This window comes from Geotrypetes seraphini, chromosome 10 (assembly GCF_902459505.1).
Source record: "Geotrypetes seraphini chromosome 10, aGeoSer1.1, whole genome shotgun sequence".
NCBI lineage: Eukaryota > Metazoa > Chordata > Amphibia > Gymnophiona > Dermophiidae > Geotrypetes > Geotrypetes seraphini.
Window position 1 is genome coordinate 50055004 of NC_047093.1, and position 12391 is coordinate 50067394.

The following is a 12391-nucleotide window of genomic DNA, read 5'->3' on the forward strand; positions in this document are numbered from 1 at the left end:
GTTTCCTACTTTTGAGAGTGGTTAAACCAGGTCCCAAGTACTTGGCAGAATCCCAAGATGTACCAAAATTCCAGTTTTAGGCACAAAAGGTGTCCCCTGTAAGAAGCTTTTCTCAATTGTGAGGTACACTTGAACATCCCTGTGCTCCATATAGCTGGTTTTAAGATTAACAAGCACTGCGTGTGCCCCTCCATTCCTCTGCCTCACAAATAGAAAATTTAGAATGCCCAGTGGTTCACAATGAGATGAGGCTGGCCCACTCCTCTGCCATTCCCGTGGGAGGCTGACTATAGGTCTTTAAAGAGATGTGAGTCGCTATAACATCCAATCAATGGATATTGGACATTCTCAGAATGAGATACAAGTTAGAGCTCTGCCACCTAGTCACTCCTGTCTTCTTGGTGTCCCCTGGAAAGTGAGACACCAAGCTATTGGCCATTCAGGAGACGTTGCAGTCGCTGACCAATCTGCACACCACTGTTCCAGTTCCTACAAGAGAATGGGAAGCCGGATTTTATTCAGTTTACTTTGTGTTGACAAAAAAGGAGGGTGCCTTCCGCCTGGTTCTGGACCTCAAAGGTCTCAATCATTGTCTTCGGATCTTGGAGACCTTGTGATCTGTGATTGTGTCAGTCCAGCTGGGGGAGTCCCCCATGGCTCTGGATCTCAAGGAGGCTTACTTTCATATTCCTATTTGGTCTCTGCGTCAGCAGTATCTGCTATTTGCAATCCTTGGGCAGCATTTCCAGTTGAAGGCAATGCCCTTTGAGCTAGCCATTGCACCACAAACATTTTCAAAAGTGATGGTCATGGTGGTGGCTTTTCTTCACCACTAAGGGATCCAGATTTATTCTTGCATGGGCAATTGGCTGATTAGGGCTTTGTCCCTCCAGGACAGTCGGTCAACTATAGCATACATGGTCCAGCTCCTTCAATTCTAGGCTGGGTGATCAACTTAAAGAGCAGGCTGGTTCCCTCCCAGAGATTGGAATATCTGGGAGTCCTGTTTGACATGAGTCAGGAGAGGATCTTTCTTTCTGAACGCAGGTAGAAGAAGTTGCTGCTATTAACCTTCTTGCTTCTGCAGATTGCTTGACCTCAAGGGTGGGGTTATGTTCAACTGTTGGGTTCATTGATGGCGGCAATGGGTACAGGCATCTGGGCCTCCAGCACACTCAAGGACAGGTACTCCAGGGAACATGTTCTTTCCACAGCTAGTTCAGAAATAAGTGGCCTGTCATAAATAAATTTCTTCATTTGTCCCTACAAAAAAAAGAAATTAAAAAGCACATTATACGAACTGGCAATCAAAACTGATTTCTTTTTAGATCCACAATCTATAAAGTTGCCTGGATATTGTTTGCTTCAGAGATTGGCCACTACCTCTAATATGTAACTCTTATAATTCCACATTTTTCACTGACTTCCAGCAAAATCTTAAAAGCAAAATCTCTTCTCATAGATCCCTATTGACTCCGATGAATCTTGCTCCATTCCCTCCCCCCTGGGATCATTGGTGAAAGAACCAGCAAGGCTCTAATTTTCCATAGCTCCAGCCACCCAAGGTGGGGACCAGTCAGGATTACTTACTCAATCATTGTCACCAGGGAATAATATTTATTTCATCAAGGTTATTTGTTTCCAAATATGTAAAATTTTTCCATTTGAGGCTTGACCCCAAGGTAAAATCCTTTTAAAGAGCCCACTGAAGGATCCTATACAAAACCAGTTGCCTTAGTCTAATGTAACCAAATGTAGGAAGTGTCTGTTGCTGTTCCCTTATGATCTAAAATTGTCATCTATGACCATAGCTCACTTTCTTGCAAACAGGCTGCTGGATTGTATCCTTTTCTGTGCTCAAACTGGTGCTATAGACTTTGGTTTTCAACACCTATCAAATCTAAGTGATCCAAGCAAAAAAAAAGGCAACACATTCCAGACCTTAAAACGACCCACAACCCTTCCTCTTAAAGAAATATCAAGCTATCCTACTGATTATCCTACTCCTAACCAACCGAAAGGCATCAGCAAACAACATCTCCCCAATACCAACTATATCTAACTCCAGGGGAATTGCCCAACATACCAGACGGCTATCAATAGATAAAATCTCAAACCATCGGACCTACCAACCCACCACACAAACTACAGGAAAAAGACCGACTAACCCATACAAGATCAAAACAACTGCACCAAAGATTACTCATCTACCCGAAAAGAACTCAAATCAAACAAGACTACACCAAACAGACTACACCACTCTCACTTGTGCATATGTGAACATCAGAGCCATAGGCCCCAAGACAGAACACATAAAGAACTGGATAGAAGAAGATTACCTTTTCCTCACAGAAACTTGGCTTACTTCAGATTCAGACGCCAGAATAACGGAAGTGTGCCCAAAGGAATACAAAATAATAGTGATCTGCAGAGAAAACAAAAGAGGAGGAGGAATCGCCATCATAGGCAAAACTACATTAGACCTAAAAACACAAGACGAAACTACCACCCCTTATATGGACCTACTAGCCTGTCAACTCTCAAGCACATCACTCAAAGGAACACTAACATGTATGCTCTGCTACATAACTCCAGGAAACTGGAACACAGCAAAGCCAAAATTCGAAGATTTCATTTACCAAAACTCACTAACGACAGCCTACAACTTAATTCTAGGAGACCTCAACCTCCACCTCGAAAACCAATCCCACAAACAAGTCAAAAACTTTCTAGCATACCTCGAGGCCCTAACATACAAGATACTAGACCCTCAAACCACACACGAAAAAGGACGCCAACTCGACATTGCAGCCTACATGTCACAACAGCCCAATCAACCAGAAATCCACATATCAAATAGACACTGGCACCGATCCCTATGGTCCGACCGTTATTCGTACTCCTTCAAAATCAACTGGACCAAAAACAAAAGCATACCAATCACACAAAAAATAACTTACAACACATGTCCACACATCGACCCCACCAAATTCTGGACAAAAACAGATACCATAATCAAAGACTACAACCCCAAAGACTTAATCTCTCAATGGAGCCTTCTAAGTACAGCAACCCTAGATGAGCTAGCCCCAGAACAATCCAAAACCAAAATCCATAGAAAATCAAACAAATGGTTCGACAATGAACTTCTCCAAGTCAAAAGACAATGCAGACAACTAGAAAGAAAATGGAGAAAAAGTAGCCAAGACTCTACAAGAGCAACATGGAGAACACTACACCAAAAATACAAACAAAAACTGATGAAAAAAGAAAGACATACTACACAAAGCAAGTAGGAGAAGGATCCCAAAACACAAAAAAGCTATTCCAGTTACTAAAAGAACTCACAGACACCACACCATATCTGACCAATAACAACTCCCCCCTCCCAGCCACTGTATTATCCACATTCTTCAAAAATAAGATTGAAAATATCAGAGCCACATTTAATGGAACACCTGCTCACCTAGAAGAAACCTCAACTTCCCCCAAAGAAAAAGAATCGATAGCAGCAGACAGAATCTGGCACCACTCCTCACCTGTACAATGGTCAGACTTCAACAACCTCTATAACAAATACAGTCACGCAGCCTGTGAACATAACCACTGCCCACCATGCCTATTGAAAACCTCCAGTATGCTAATCTGCACTCTGCTCCTACAATGGATACAAACCATACTCACAGATGGCCAGTTCCCACAAAACCTCAGCAAAATCATCATAACTCCAATCCTAAAAGACCCCAAAGGAGCAACGGACCATCCAACTACAGACCCATAGCCTCAATCCCACTTTATGTCAAACTAATGGAAGGCATAGTAGCTAAAGCCTAAATGAATACCTAGAAAACCACAACATACTCCACCCCACACAGTCTGGCTTCAGATCCAACTACAGCACTGAGACCCTACTAGGAACATTCATTGACATCGCGAGACAACACCTCTGCACAGGCAAGAAAATGATGATCATACAACTAGACCTCTCTGCAGCCTTTGATCTAGTAGACCATGACATCCTCTTACAAACTCTAGACTCAATAGGAATTACAGGAAAAGTTCTAACATGGTTTAAAGGATTCCTACAATCCAGAACTTATAGAGTCAAAACAAACATACAGAAATCAGAACCATGGTCCAACCCATGTGGAGTGCCACAAGGATCCCCCCTATCTCCCACACTCTTCAACCTCTACATTGCCTCCCTAAGCTTCTACCTAGACAAACTAGGTATTACCTCCTACAGCTACGCAGATGATATCACCATACTCCTCCCTTTCGACTAACTTTCGCCCTCCATGATAAGCACAATACACGGAACACTTGAAACAGTAGCAACATGGATGAAACAACACAAACTAAAACTTAACCCGGACAAAACAAACTTCATCCTCCTTGAAAACAGCAAAACCCCAACCTTAACTAACCTAGAATTAAACTCGATCTCATAACCCATTCAACCCACACTAAAACTCCTCGGAGTGCTGATAGACAGAGGTTGTACCATGCAACCACAAATCAACAAAATAATAAAAACATTTTTTTGCCACTATGAGAAACCTAAGACAAGTTAGAAAATTCTTCGACAAAAAACAATTCCAACTCGTAGTTCAATCATTAATCCTAAGCCTAATAGATTACTGCAACATACTATATCTCCCCTGCCCAGCAACAATGATAAAACAACTTCAAACAGTACAAAATACAGCCCTAAGACTTATCTATTTGTTGAGAAAATACGACCACATCAAAGAGGCACACCACAACTCGCACTGGCTCCCAGTACAAGCCAGAGTACACTTCAAATTCCATTGCCTACTATTCAAAGCTATAAATGGAAACAGCCCTACCTATTGGAACAATCGACTAACTCATTCCACCTCAAACAGACATAAAAGAACCCACACAATATTCGCACACCCACCAACCAAAAATGTAAAACGAAAAAAAATTTATGACAACCTACTGGCCACCAACCTGCTGACTTCAACCACAGACTACAAAACCTTCAAAAAAGAAACAAAAACCCTACTCTTCAAAAAATACATAAAACCAATATAACACAACCAATAATGTTCTAAATCCAGCCTACACTACCAACTACCCCTTAGCAATTTAGATAATGTTCAATCTATTCCTAAATACTTCTTCATATCTCTTCAATATGTATTTCTTAAGGTCATAGCAGTTCTTATGTAATCCGCCTTGAACCGCAAGGTAAAGGCAGAATATAAATCACTAATGTAATGTAATATAATTTACGGGACTCAGATCATGGAAGTCTTGAAACGGCTGTCAAAGCTTACTCCAACTATGAGATCATATATGTTTTGCTCGTTCTTGCTAAACCAGTTTCTGGAACTTATTCATCTTCCTCCTTCAGTTATACTGGCAGCTCCCTTAGCCAAAAGATCCATCCTTTAACTACTTTGATCTTACCATAGCCATCCAGGAAACCTCAGGCACAAGCCTAACTCGCCTACCAGCTGCTGGAAGCTGAGAAATACTAGATAACTGTGGACTGCAGATGTCAATTTAGGATGTCACCAAACCAGTAATTCTCAGTTTTCATCTGCAGGTAGGAGAGTAAACCACACATATGGACTGATATGGAGAATTGAAGAAGCAGCATTTTTATACACTTAACACTCTAAATCTAGGGGCTGAGGAGAGCGAGGTCAGGATGAAGGGCCATGAAAGCAAGAAGCAATATTGTGTTGGTAAGGATGATATGGGAAAGAGGGACCAAATTTCTGATTGAGGAGGGTGAATGTGTAGTGTAGTAATATCAGATGCAGGGATTACAGAGACAGAATGGAAAGGGACAAGGTACCAGGCTGCAGATCCAGTTAAGGACCATAATTTGAAAGTGATGATATGCACTGGGACATTGCTGTTAAATATTTCTTCTTCCAGAGATGCTGATGAAACAAAAGAATGGATTGAAGAGAAAAACCAGGCATTGAATACTGACAACTATGGGCATGATCTGGCCAGCGTGCAGGCCCTACAGCGCAAGCATGAGGGCTTTGAGAGAGATCTTGCTGCTTTGGGAGATAAGGTGAATTTTAGGAAAGAAGCAGTCTGCCTAAGTTATTGCTTTGGGAAATGGAGGGGGGGTGGGGGTGGAGAGGGGAGAGGGCATTTTGCCAAAAAATTCATGCAAAAGCATTCCATTGAATTTCTGTACTCATGCCACTTAGTGAAACAATTGAGGCAAAAAAATGCTAGTTTGCTCCAGTTACCCTGTCCCTACTTAGAAAACTGATGGCTGATACCAATATCTTGAACAAATGTTGGTAGTGGACATAATACACAGGATCCACTGGTGTGTACAGACTCTGAGCCCACCAGCAATTTCCATATTCCATCCAAGCCTGCAATTTTCTTTTCATCCTACAAATGTATACCAGAGGAAGTCAACTTCATTTGAACTTGGCACTTTTAAAAAATGAATCCAGCCTTGAAACTTGTTCTCTCTGTGGCTATACAGCATTCCTCCAGCATAATACATAGTAACACATCAGTCTACTCTGCACTGCTATGCTATTACTAGTTGGGCCAGTTTTAGTGCTGGTACCTTGTGCAAGAACCAGAAACTGTGCCCTCCATGGTTTGGGGGGAAGGTCTCTGGAGTGTATTAAGAGATGGGACACTTGAACAGTGGCAAACTCCCAATGCTCAGATTGAAGTGGAGAGTGGGGAAGGGATATTAAAGGAGCAGGAGGGATGAATGCTTGAGGGCAGGTACTGGGGAAAGTCATATCTCCATATTGGATTGAAGAGGCTTTGGTTTCTGGTTCCACTAGATGTGTTTATCCTTGTACGTTCGTTTTCTATCCCTATTCATGGAGAGTTAGAATACAATAACAAACGGGGAATATGAGGCACATTTAGTCTCTGCTTAGCTGATTTCTCTCTTGCTCCTTAGTTTTTCACCCAAAGATCTGCCAGGCTTTCTTTAACTCTTTTATTGTGAATTTCTCCATCACCTTACTAGGAATCATCTTTTTATCTGGATTTTTAAAACTCAAAAGTAAAGGAAATGTCATGCTTCTAGACATCAAAAGATCTCTAAAATTCTAACTCACAAGTAAAAAAAAAATAAAATATATATATATATATATTTTTTAAAAGGCACAGAATTACTATTCTTCTACTTGCTTAGGTGAATTCACTTGGTGAGACAGCTGAACGTCTAATTCAGTCACACCCAGAATCTACTGATGACCTTCAGGAAAAGTGCACAGAGCTGAACCAAGCATGGAACAGCCTAGGCAAACGGGCAAATCAACGTAAAGAGAAACTTGGAGACTCTCATGATCTACAGCGCTTCCTCAGTGACTTCAGGTAAGAAATGCAGTATGGAGGACAATCAGGCTTTAAATGAGGGCTGGCTAAAGCAAAAGGCATGTTAATTTTGTCTCAACTTTCTTTCAGGGACCTTATGTCTTGGATTAATGGAATTCGGGGCTTGGTGTCATCTGATGAACTGGCAAAAGATGTGACTGGTGCTGAGGCTCTGCTGGAAAGGCATCAGGTATGTTTCTGTGTCCAGCTTCTCTTTTTTATTTAATGAGATCTTATTATAAAAACTGTAGTTATTGGACTATCATTTTTCCCTAATAGGTATAATTGCAAAGTATGGGGGGGGGGGGATTTCTGATTTGATATTAAATGATTAGATTAATAGGACAGAATATATAATATATTATATGATATATGTATTACATATGAATTAGTAGGATTGGGAGGGAGGGTTTAAATATTATGATTTAAGTTAAATTGATAGAGAATCAAGTGATATTGTTTAAGTTTAAATGTTATTTTATGATACACTTGTAAGATGTAAAATGAATAAAGAATTAAAAAAAAAAAAAGAATATCCTTTTAACTGTATCATGTGGAAACCTGAAGTAAGATGCTAGACAGTATCATAGAAAAATTGTTCTTTCCATCAAATATGTATTGCTGATGCTCACAGCAGCAGGTTTGCGTCACTGTTCAGAATGTTTGCTTTCAGACAGATGCACAGATCCAGGTAACAGTACCATTGTTTTCCTTGGCAGGAGCATCGCACAGAAATTGATGCCAGAGCTGGTACTGTCCAAGCTTTTGAGCAGTTTGGACAGCAGCTTTTGGCTCGTGGGCACTTTGCAAGCCCAGAGATCAAGGAGAAGTTGGATATTCTAGATCAAGAACGGACAGACCTAGAGAAGGCATGGGTACAGCGTAGGATGATGCTGGACCAGTGTCTGGAACTTCAGGTAACGTATTTCTAGAATTGTTATTGGATGCTCACCCAGTTGCTTTGCAGACATGTTTGTGTAGTAGACTGCATATTTATACTTTTTTCTTTAGCTCTTCAATCGGGACTGTGAGCAGGCTGAGAACTGGATGGCAGCCCGTGAAGCCTTCCTAACCAGTGAGGACAAGGGAGATTCGCTAGACAGTGTGGAAGCACTTATAAAGAAACATGAAGATTTTGATAAGGCCATCAATGTACAGGTGAAGAAAGGGGGTTGGGTGGGAATCTGAGGGAAGCTACTGCTGTTGCTGTATTGAAGAAGGTGTTCTGTTGGAAGAAAACTGAGATGGATGTTTCTAACAGGAAGAGAAGATTGCTGCCCTCCAGTCTTTTGCTGACCAGCTTATCTCTTCTGACCACTATGCAAAAGGAGATATTACAAACCGACGTAATGAGGTGCTGGACAGGTAAATATAGAAATGAGTCTTTGGTTCTTTGGGTTTTTTTGTAATTGTTTATTTTGGAAAATGAAAAATGAACACTTCACTGAAGCAACAAAGCAAGATACAAAAGATAAAAATCAACAGTCTACAGAACATTTTGAATAGAACTTCCCCCTTCCCCCGAACAGCAGGTCCATAACCACGAAAACCGCATTCCCCAATTTCCCCCTAGTAGCCGAAGTTAGTCAATCAAGTACCAGAGAAACATGAAAAGGGACACCACAAGCCCCCAGCCCATACCGCCCCCCAACCAATCATCCCAAATCGAGCAGTTCCTTGTTAAGGAGGTTACAGATGCCTTAGGGAAAAGAGGCTTTTGAATAAAGGCGTTCTCATTGCTGCTAATCTGTGGTGTTTCCCAGATTAATTCATCCTATTCCCTTTGCTTTGAAGGTGGCGGCATCTGAAAGCTCAAATGATTGAGAAGCGGTCCAAGCTGGGTGAGTCTCAAACGCTGCAACAGTTCAGTCGTGATGTGGATGAGATTGAGGCCTGGATAAGTGAGAAGCTGCAGACTGCCAGTGATGAATCCTACAAAGATCCCACAAATATTCAGGTGAAAGATTGCTGGCAATAATCCAGATTAGTGTTATGGAAGGTACAGCCAGAGAACTATTAAAATGGCAGAAATTTTTTTTTGTGTAGTAGGCTGAAGCCTTGTAGAAACAAATGTTTGTTTTTTGTTTTTGCTTTTTCATATACTTTGCTTTTTGATTGCAGGTCGGTATTACTATACTGACCTCCTTTTCTTCATCTGTTTTGTAGCTTTCCAAGCTGCTGGTAAGTTGGGGTGGGTCTGCCCTAGCTGTATTTTGTCTTGTGTACAGTCATGTGGCCAGAGTTTGGTCCTGTTCAGTCAGTTACTTCATTTCTTCTCCATTTTTTTCTAATAGTCATTGGTCTCTGTTCAGGTGCAACTGATTGTTGCTTACCTTTGGCTTTTATTCATTTAGTAATGCCTCCATCAGCCTTTTAATTTTTTCCTTTTGCATGTTGTGCATGGTCTGCTTTATGTCAGGTGCAAAATTAAACATTACCCCTTGCACAGAAGGAGCTGAACTGGATTTCGATAAATCTTCTCAGGGCATTTCCAGGCAGGGCAGAGGGGAAACAAATATGCTTCATTTTGAGGGAAGATTTAGTTTTAAAATGGCTTTGGAATGAAGATTGTTCTAATGGGTTTTTGGAAGTGGTACTGCAGGCTGTTTGTGGCTGGTAGTCTGATATCACTGCTGCAAGGGGCAATTGCAACCTGAATGAAGCGCACTATGCAGAATGACTCAACATGTGCCTTCTCACACCTTCTTACCCTTGCTCTCAAAAGTATTTGCTGTCAGTTGTATCTGTACTGGTGCTCGTTGATGTCTTGTGTATTTTTGTTAACTGTTAATACTCAAACATAATGTATTGGTCCCACGTGCATACACAAAATATGGTGCAGACCTTTCCTAGAGCTCCTATATTCTTATGATGCTCACTTGGATCCCATAAACTGTTTCATTAACAAAAATACCTTCATTCTGTTAGCATATCTAAGAACCATAGAAGCTTATAGTTTCCCTCTTCCATCCCTTCCTGCACCATGCGAACAGCATAGACATACCATGGCCTTTTTTAATCATCTGTCTTTTTGCTGCCCTCAGAGCAAGCACCAGAAGCACCAGGCTTTTGAGGCTGAGCTTCAAGCCAATGCTGACCGTATCCGTGGAGTCATCGACATGGGGAACTCACTTATGGATCGCGGTGCCTGTGCAGGCAGTGAGGATGCAGTAAAGGTATGCAGGTCTTTGGGAAAAATATTTGCTTACTTCTTATACAGTGAACTAAAAAAAATATTAATTTTATACTTTGGGTACCTAATGCTGCGCTTAAGAGTCCTGGATGACATTTAAATATATGTGGGTTGGAGGTATGTTGTGTACTTGCATGCAGCCAATAAAATTAGAGCACAGACATAAATTATACTCCACTAATGGTATTCTAAACTAGTTTGCTTTAGCCTACATCTGTGCTACCTCTGAATTCTCTGTATAATAGAACGTTTATTGTTTTTGATAACTTCTGTTCTCTTTAGCTCCCCATGATATGGCACAGGTTATTAACATTATAAATTGCCTTGATCCTTTATAGGCATAGAACAGTCCAGAAATCCTAGATTACTGTAGATTAGATTAGAAATTATGATTCTACAAAGATGGGAAAATTTAGGTAATTACGATGCGCTGCTCAGAACTTAAGAATTGCCACATTGGGTCAGAATTCCATCAAGCCCAGTATCCTGGGATCTGATTGGCCAAGGATGGAAACAAGTAGATAAGCTTCCATTTTACTTATCCCCAGGGATAAGCAGTGTTTCAACAGGTTTACCTAACAGTTTATGGATCCTTCCTCTGGGAATTTCCCTAACCATTTGGTTTTTTTGAACCCAGCTATGCTAACTGCTTTTACCATATCCCTTAATGAGTTCCAGAGCCTAGAGTTGGTAACTTTTATGTAATGTATATAATGCTATGTAAAGTCTAATCTGATACAGAAATCTATGTAATATTGAGCTGCTTGTAACCTGCCTAGAGCTCTGATCTATGAGGATTTGGCGGGATATAAGACTAATATAACATAAGATTGAATGAAAAAATGATTTCTTCTTTATATATATATATATTTTTTTTTTTTCATGTCATGCCTCCTAATCTTTGTACCTTTAACAATTGGTTTACCTGTTACATTCTACTCAGGATTTATTGATCTTGTCTTAGCATCCTCCTCACCAGCCTAGTCCAAAACTGGTGAGTTATGTCCATCGATCAGCAGATGGATACAGAGAAATAAGTTTTGTGGAATTCACCCCCTGGGGCACCATGAAGCCTTAGTTCAATATTTCTACTAACAAATCATTAAATCATATGTTATCCCTTCCACTTATATTATCTTTAATCTAGAAAAATTAACCTGTGGGGGCAAAATGGAAATAAAGGAAAGAAAATTAGTAAGAGAAGATATAATTTCTCCCTCCTTAATGTCCTCACCAGACTAGTCCAGAACTTGCAGCATGTAGCAAAGCACCACTCAAAAAGGGTGAGTGTGTGAATCCCTGTCAAAACTAACCCACTCTGACCAAAAATGGTTGTCATGCTCCTATATTGAACCTAACTTATTTGCAGAAGACCTATCTACCTCTAGACAGGCACCAGTCCATCATCAACCTGGCAGTTCACTTCAGACAGTCTTCAGCCTTACCAGCTTGCACCATTCTACACCTCTTAGGTCACATGGCAGCCACCATATCTCTAGTGCTGAATGCAAGACTCCACATGAGTGGCACCTAAAGTTGCACTGGAATCAATGACATAATGCTCTTGCCAGGATGATTCCACTTCCCACAAAGATTCAGACTTCCCTTATTTGGTGGATTCACTCTCCATCTCTACAGGAAGGCTGTCCCTTCCTACCTTCGCCTCCTCATCTCACGATAATGATGGATGCTTCCAACCAGGGCTGGGGAGCGCACCTTGACCAATTATGGATGTAAGGTCAATGGTTGACAAGTGAATGATCCCTGCACATCAACCACTTAGAGCTCTGTTTAGTGTATTATGCTCTTCAAGCCTTCCGACCTTGGATTTACAACAAACACATTCTT

The 12391-nt window shown here is 40.9% G+C and overlaps 1 protein-coding gene across 8 annotated transcripts in view; it reads left to right on the forward strand.

The window, feature by feature from the left end:
* The window catches only part of SPTAN1 (spectrin alpha, non-erythrocytic 1), a 160683-nt gene that overhangs the window by 92637 nt on the left and 55655 nt on the right, over nucleotides 1-12391 (forward strand). For 5 of the 8 annotated variants that reach the window (XM_033960196.1, XM_033960194.1, XM_033960197.1 and 2 more), the window contains 9 exons: nucleotides 5917-6061; nucleotides 7169-7350; nucleotides 7441-7540; nucleotides 8070-8267; nucleotides 8362-8508; nucleotides 8612-8715; nucleotides 9145-9307; nucleotides 9517-9531; nucleotides 10395-10526. In XM_033960196.1, coding sequence (XP_033816087.1) covers nucleotides 5917-6061; nucleotides 7169-7350; nucleotides 7441-7540; nucleotides 8070-8267; nucleotides 8362-8508; nucleotides 8612-8715; nucleotides 9145-9307; nucleotides 9517-9531; nucleotides 10395-10526 — 1186 coding nt within the window. The remainder of the gene's footprint in view (nucleotides 1-5916; nucleotides 6062-7168; nucleotides 7351-7440; nucleotides 7541-8069; nucleotides 8268-8361; nucleotides 8509-8611; nucleotides 8716-9144; nucleotides 9308-9516; nucleotides 9532-10394; nucleotides 10527-12391) is intronic. The other 3 variants (XM_033960195.1, XM_033960199.1, XM_033960201.1) reach the window with 1 other exon arrangement.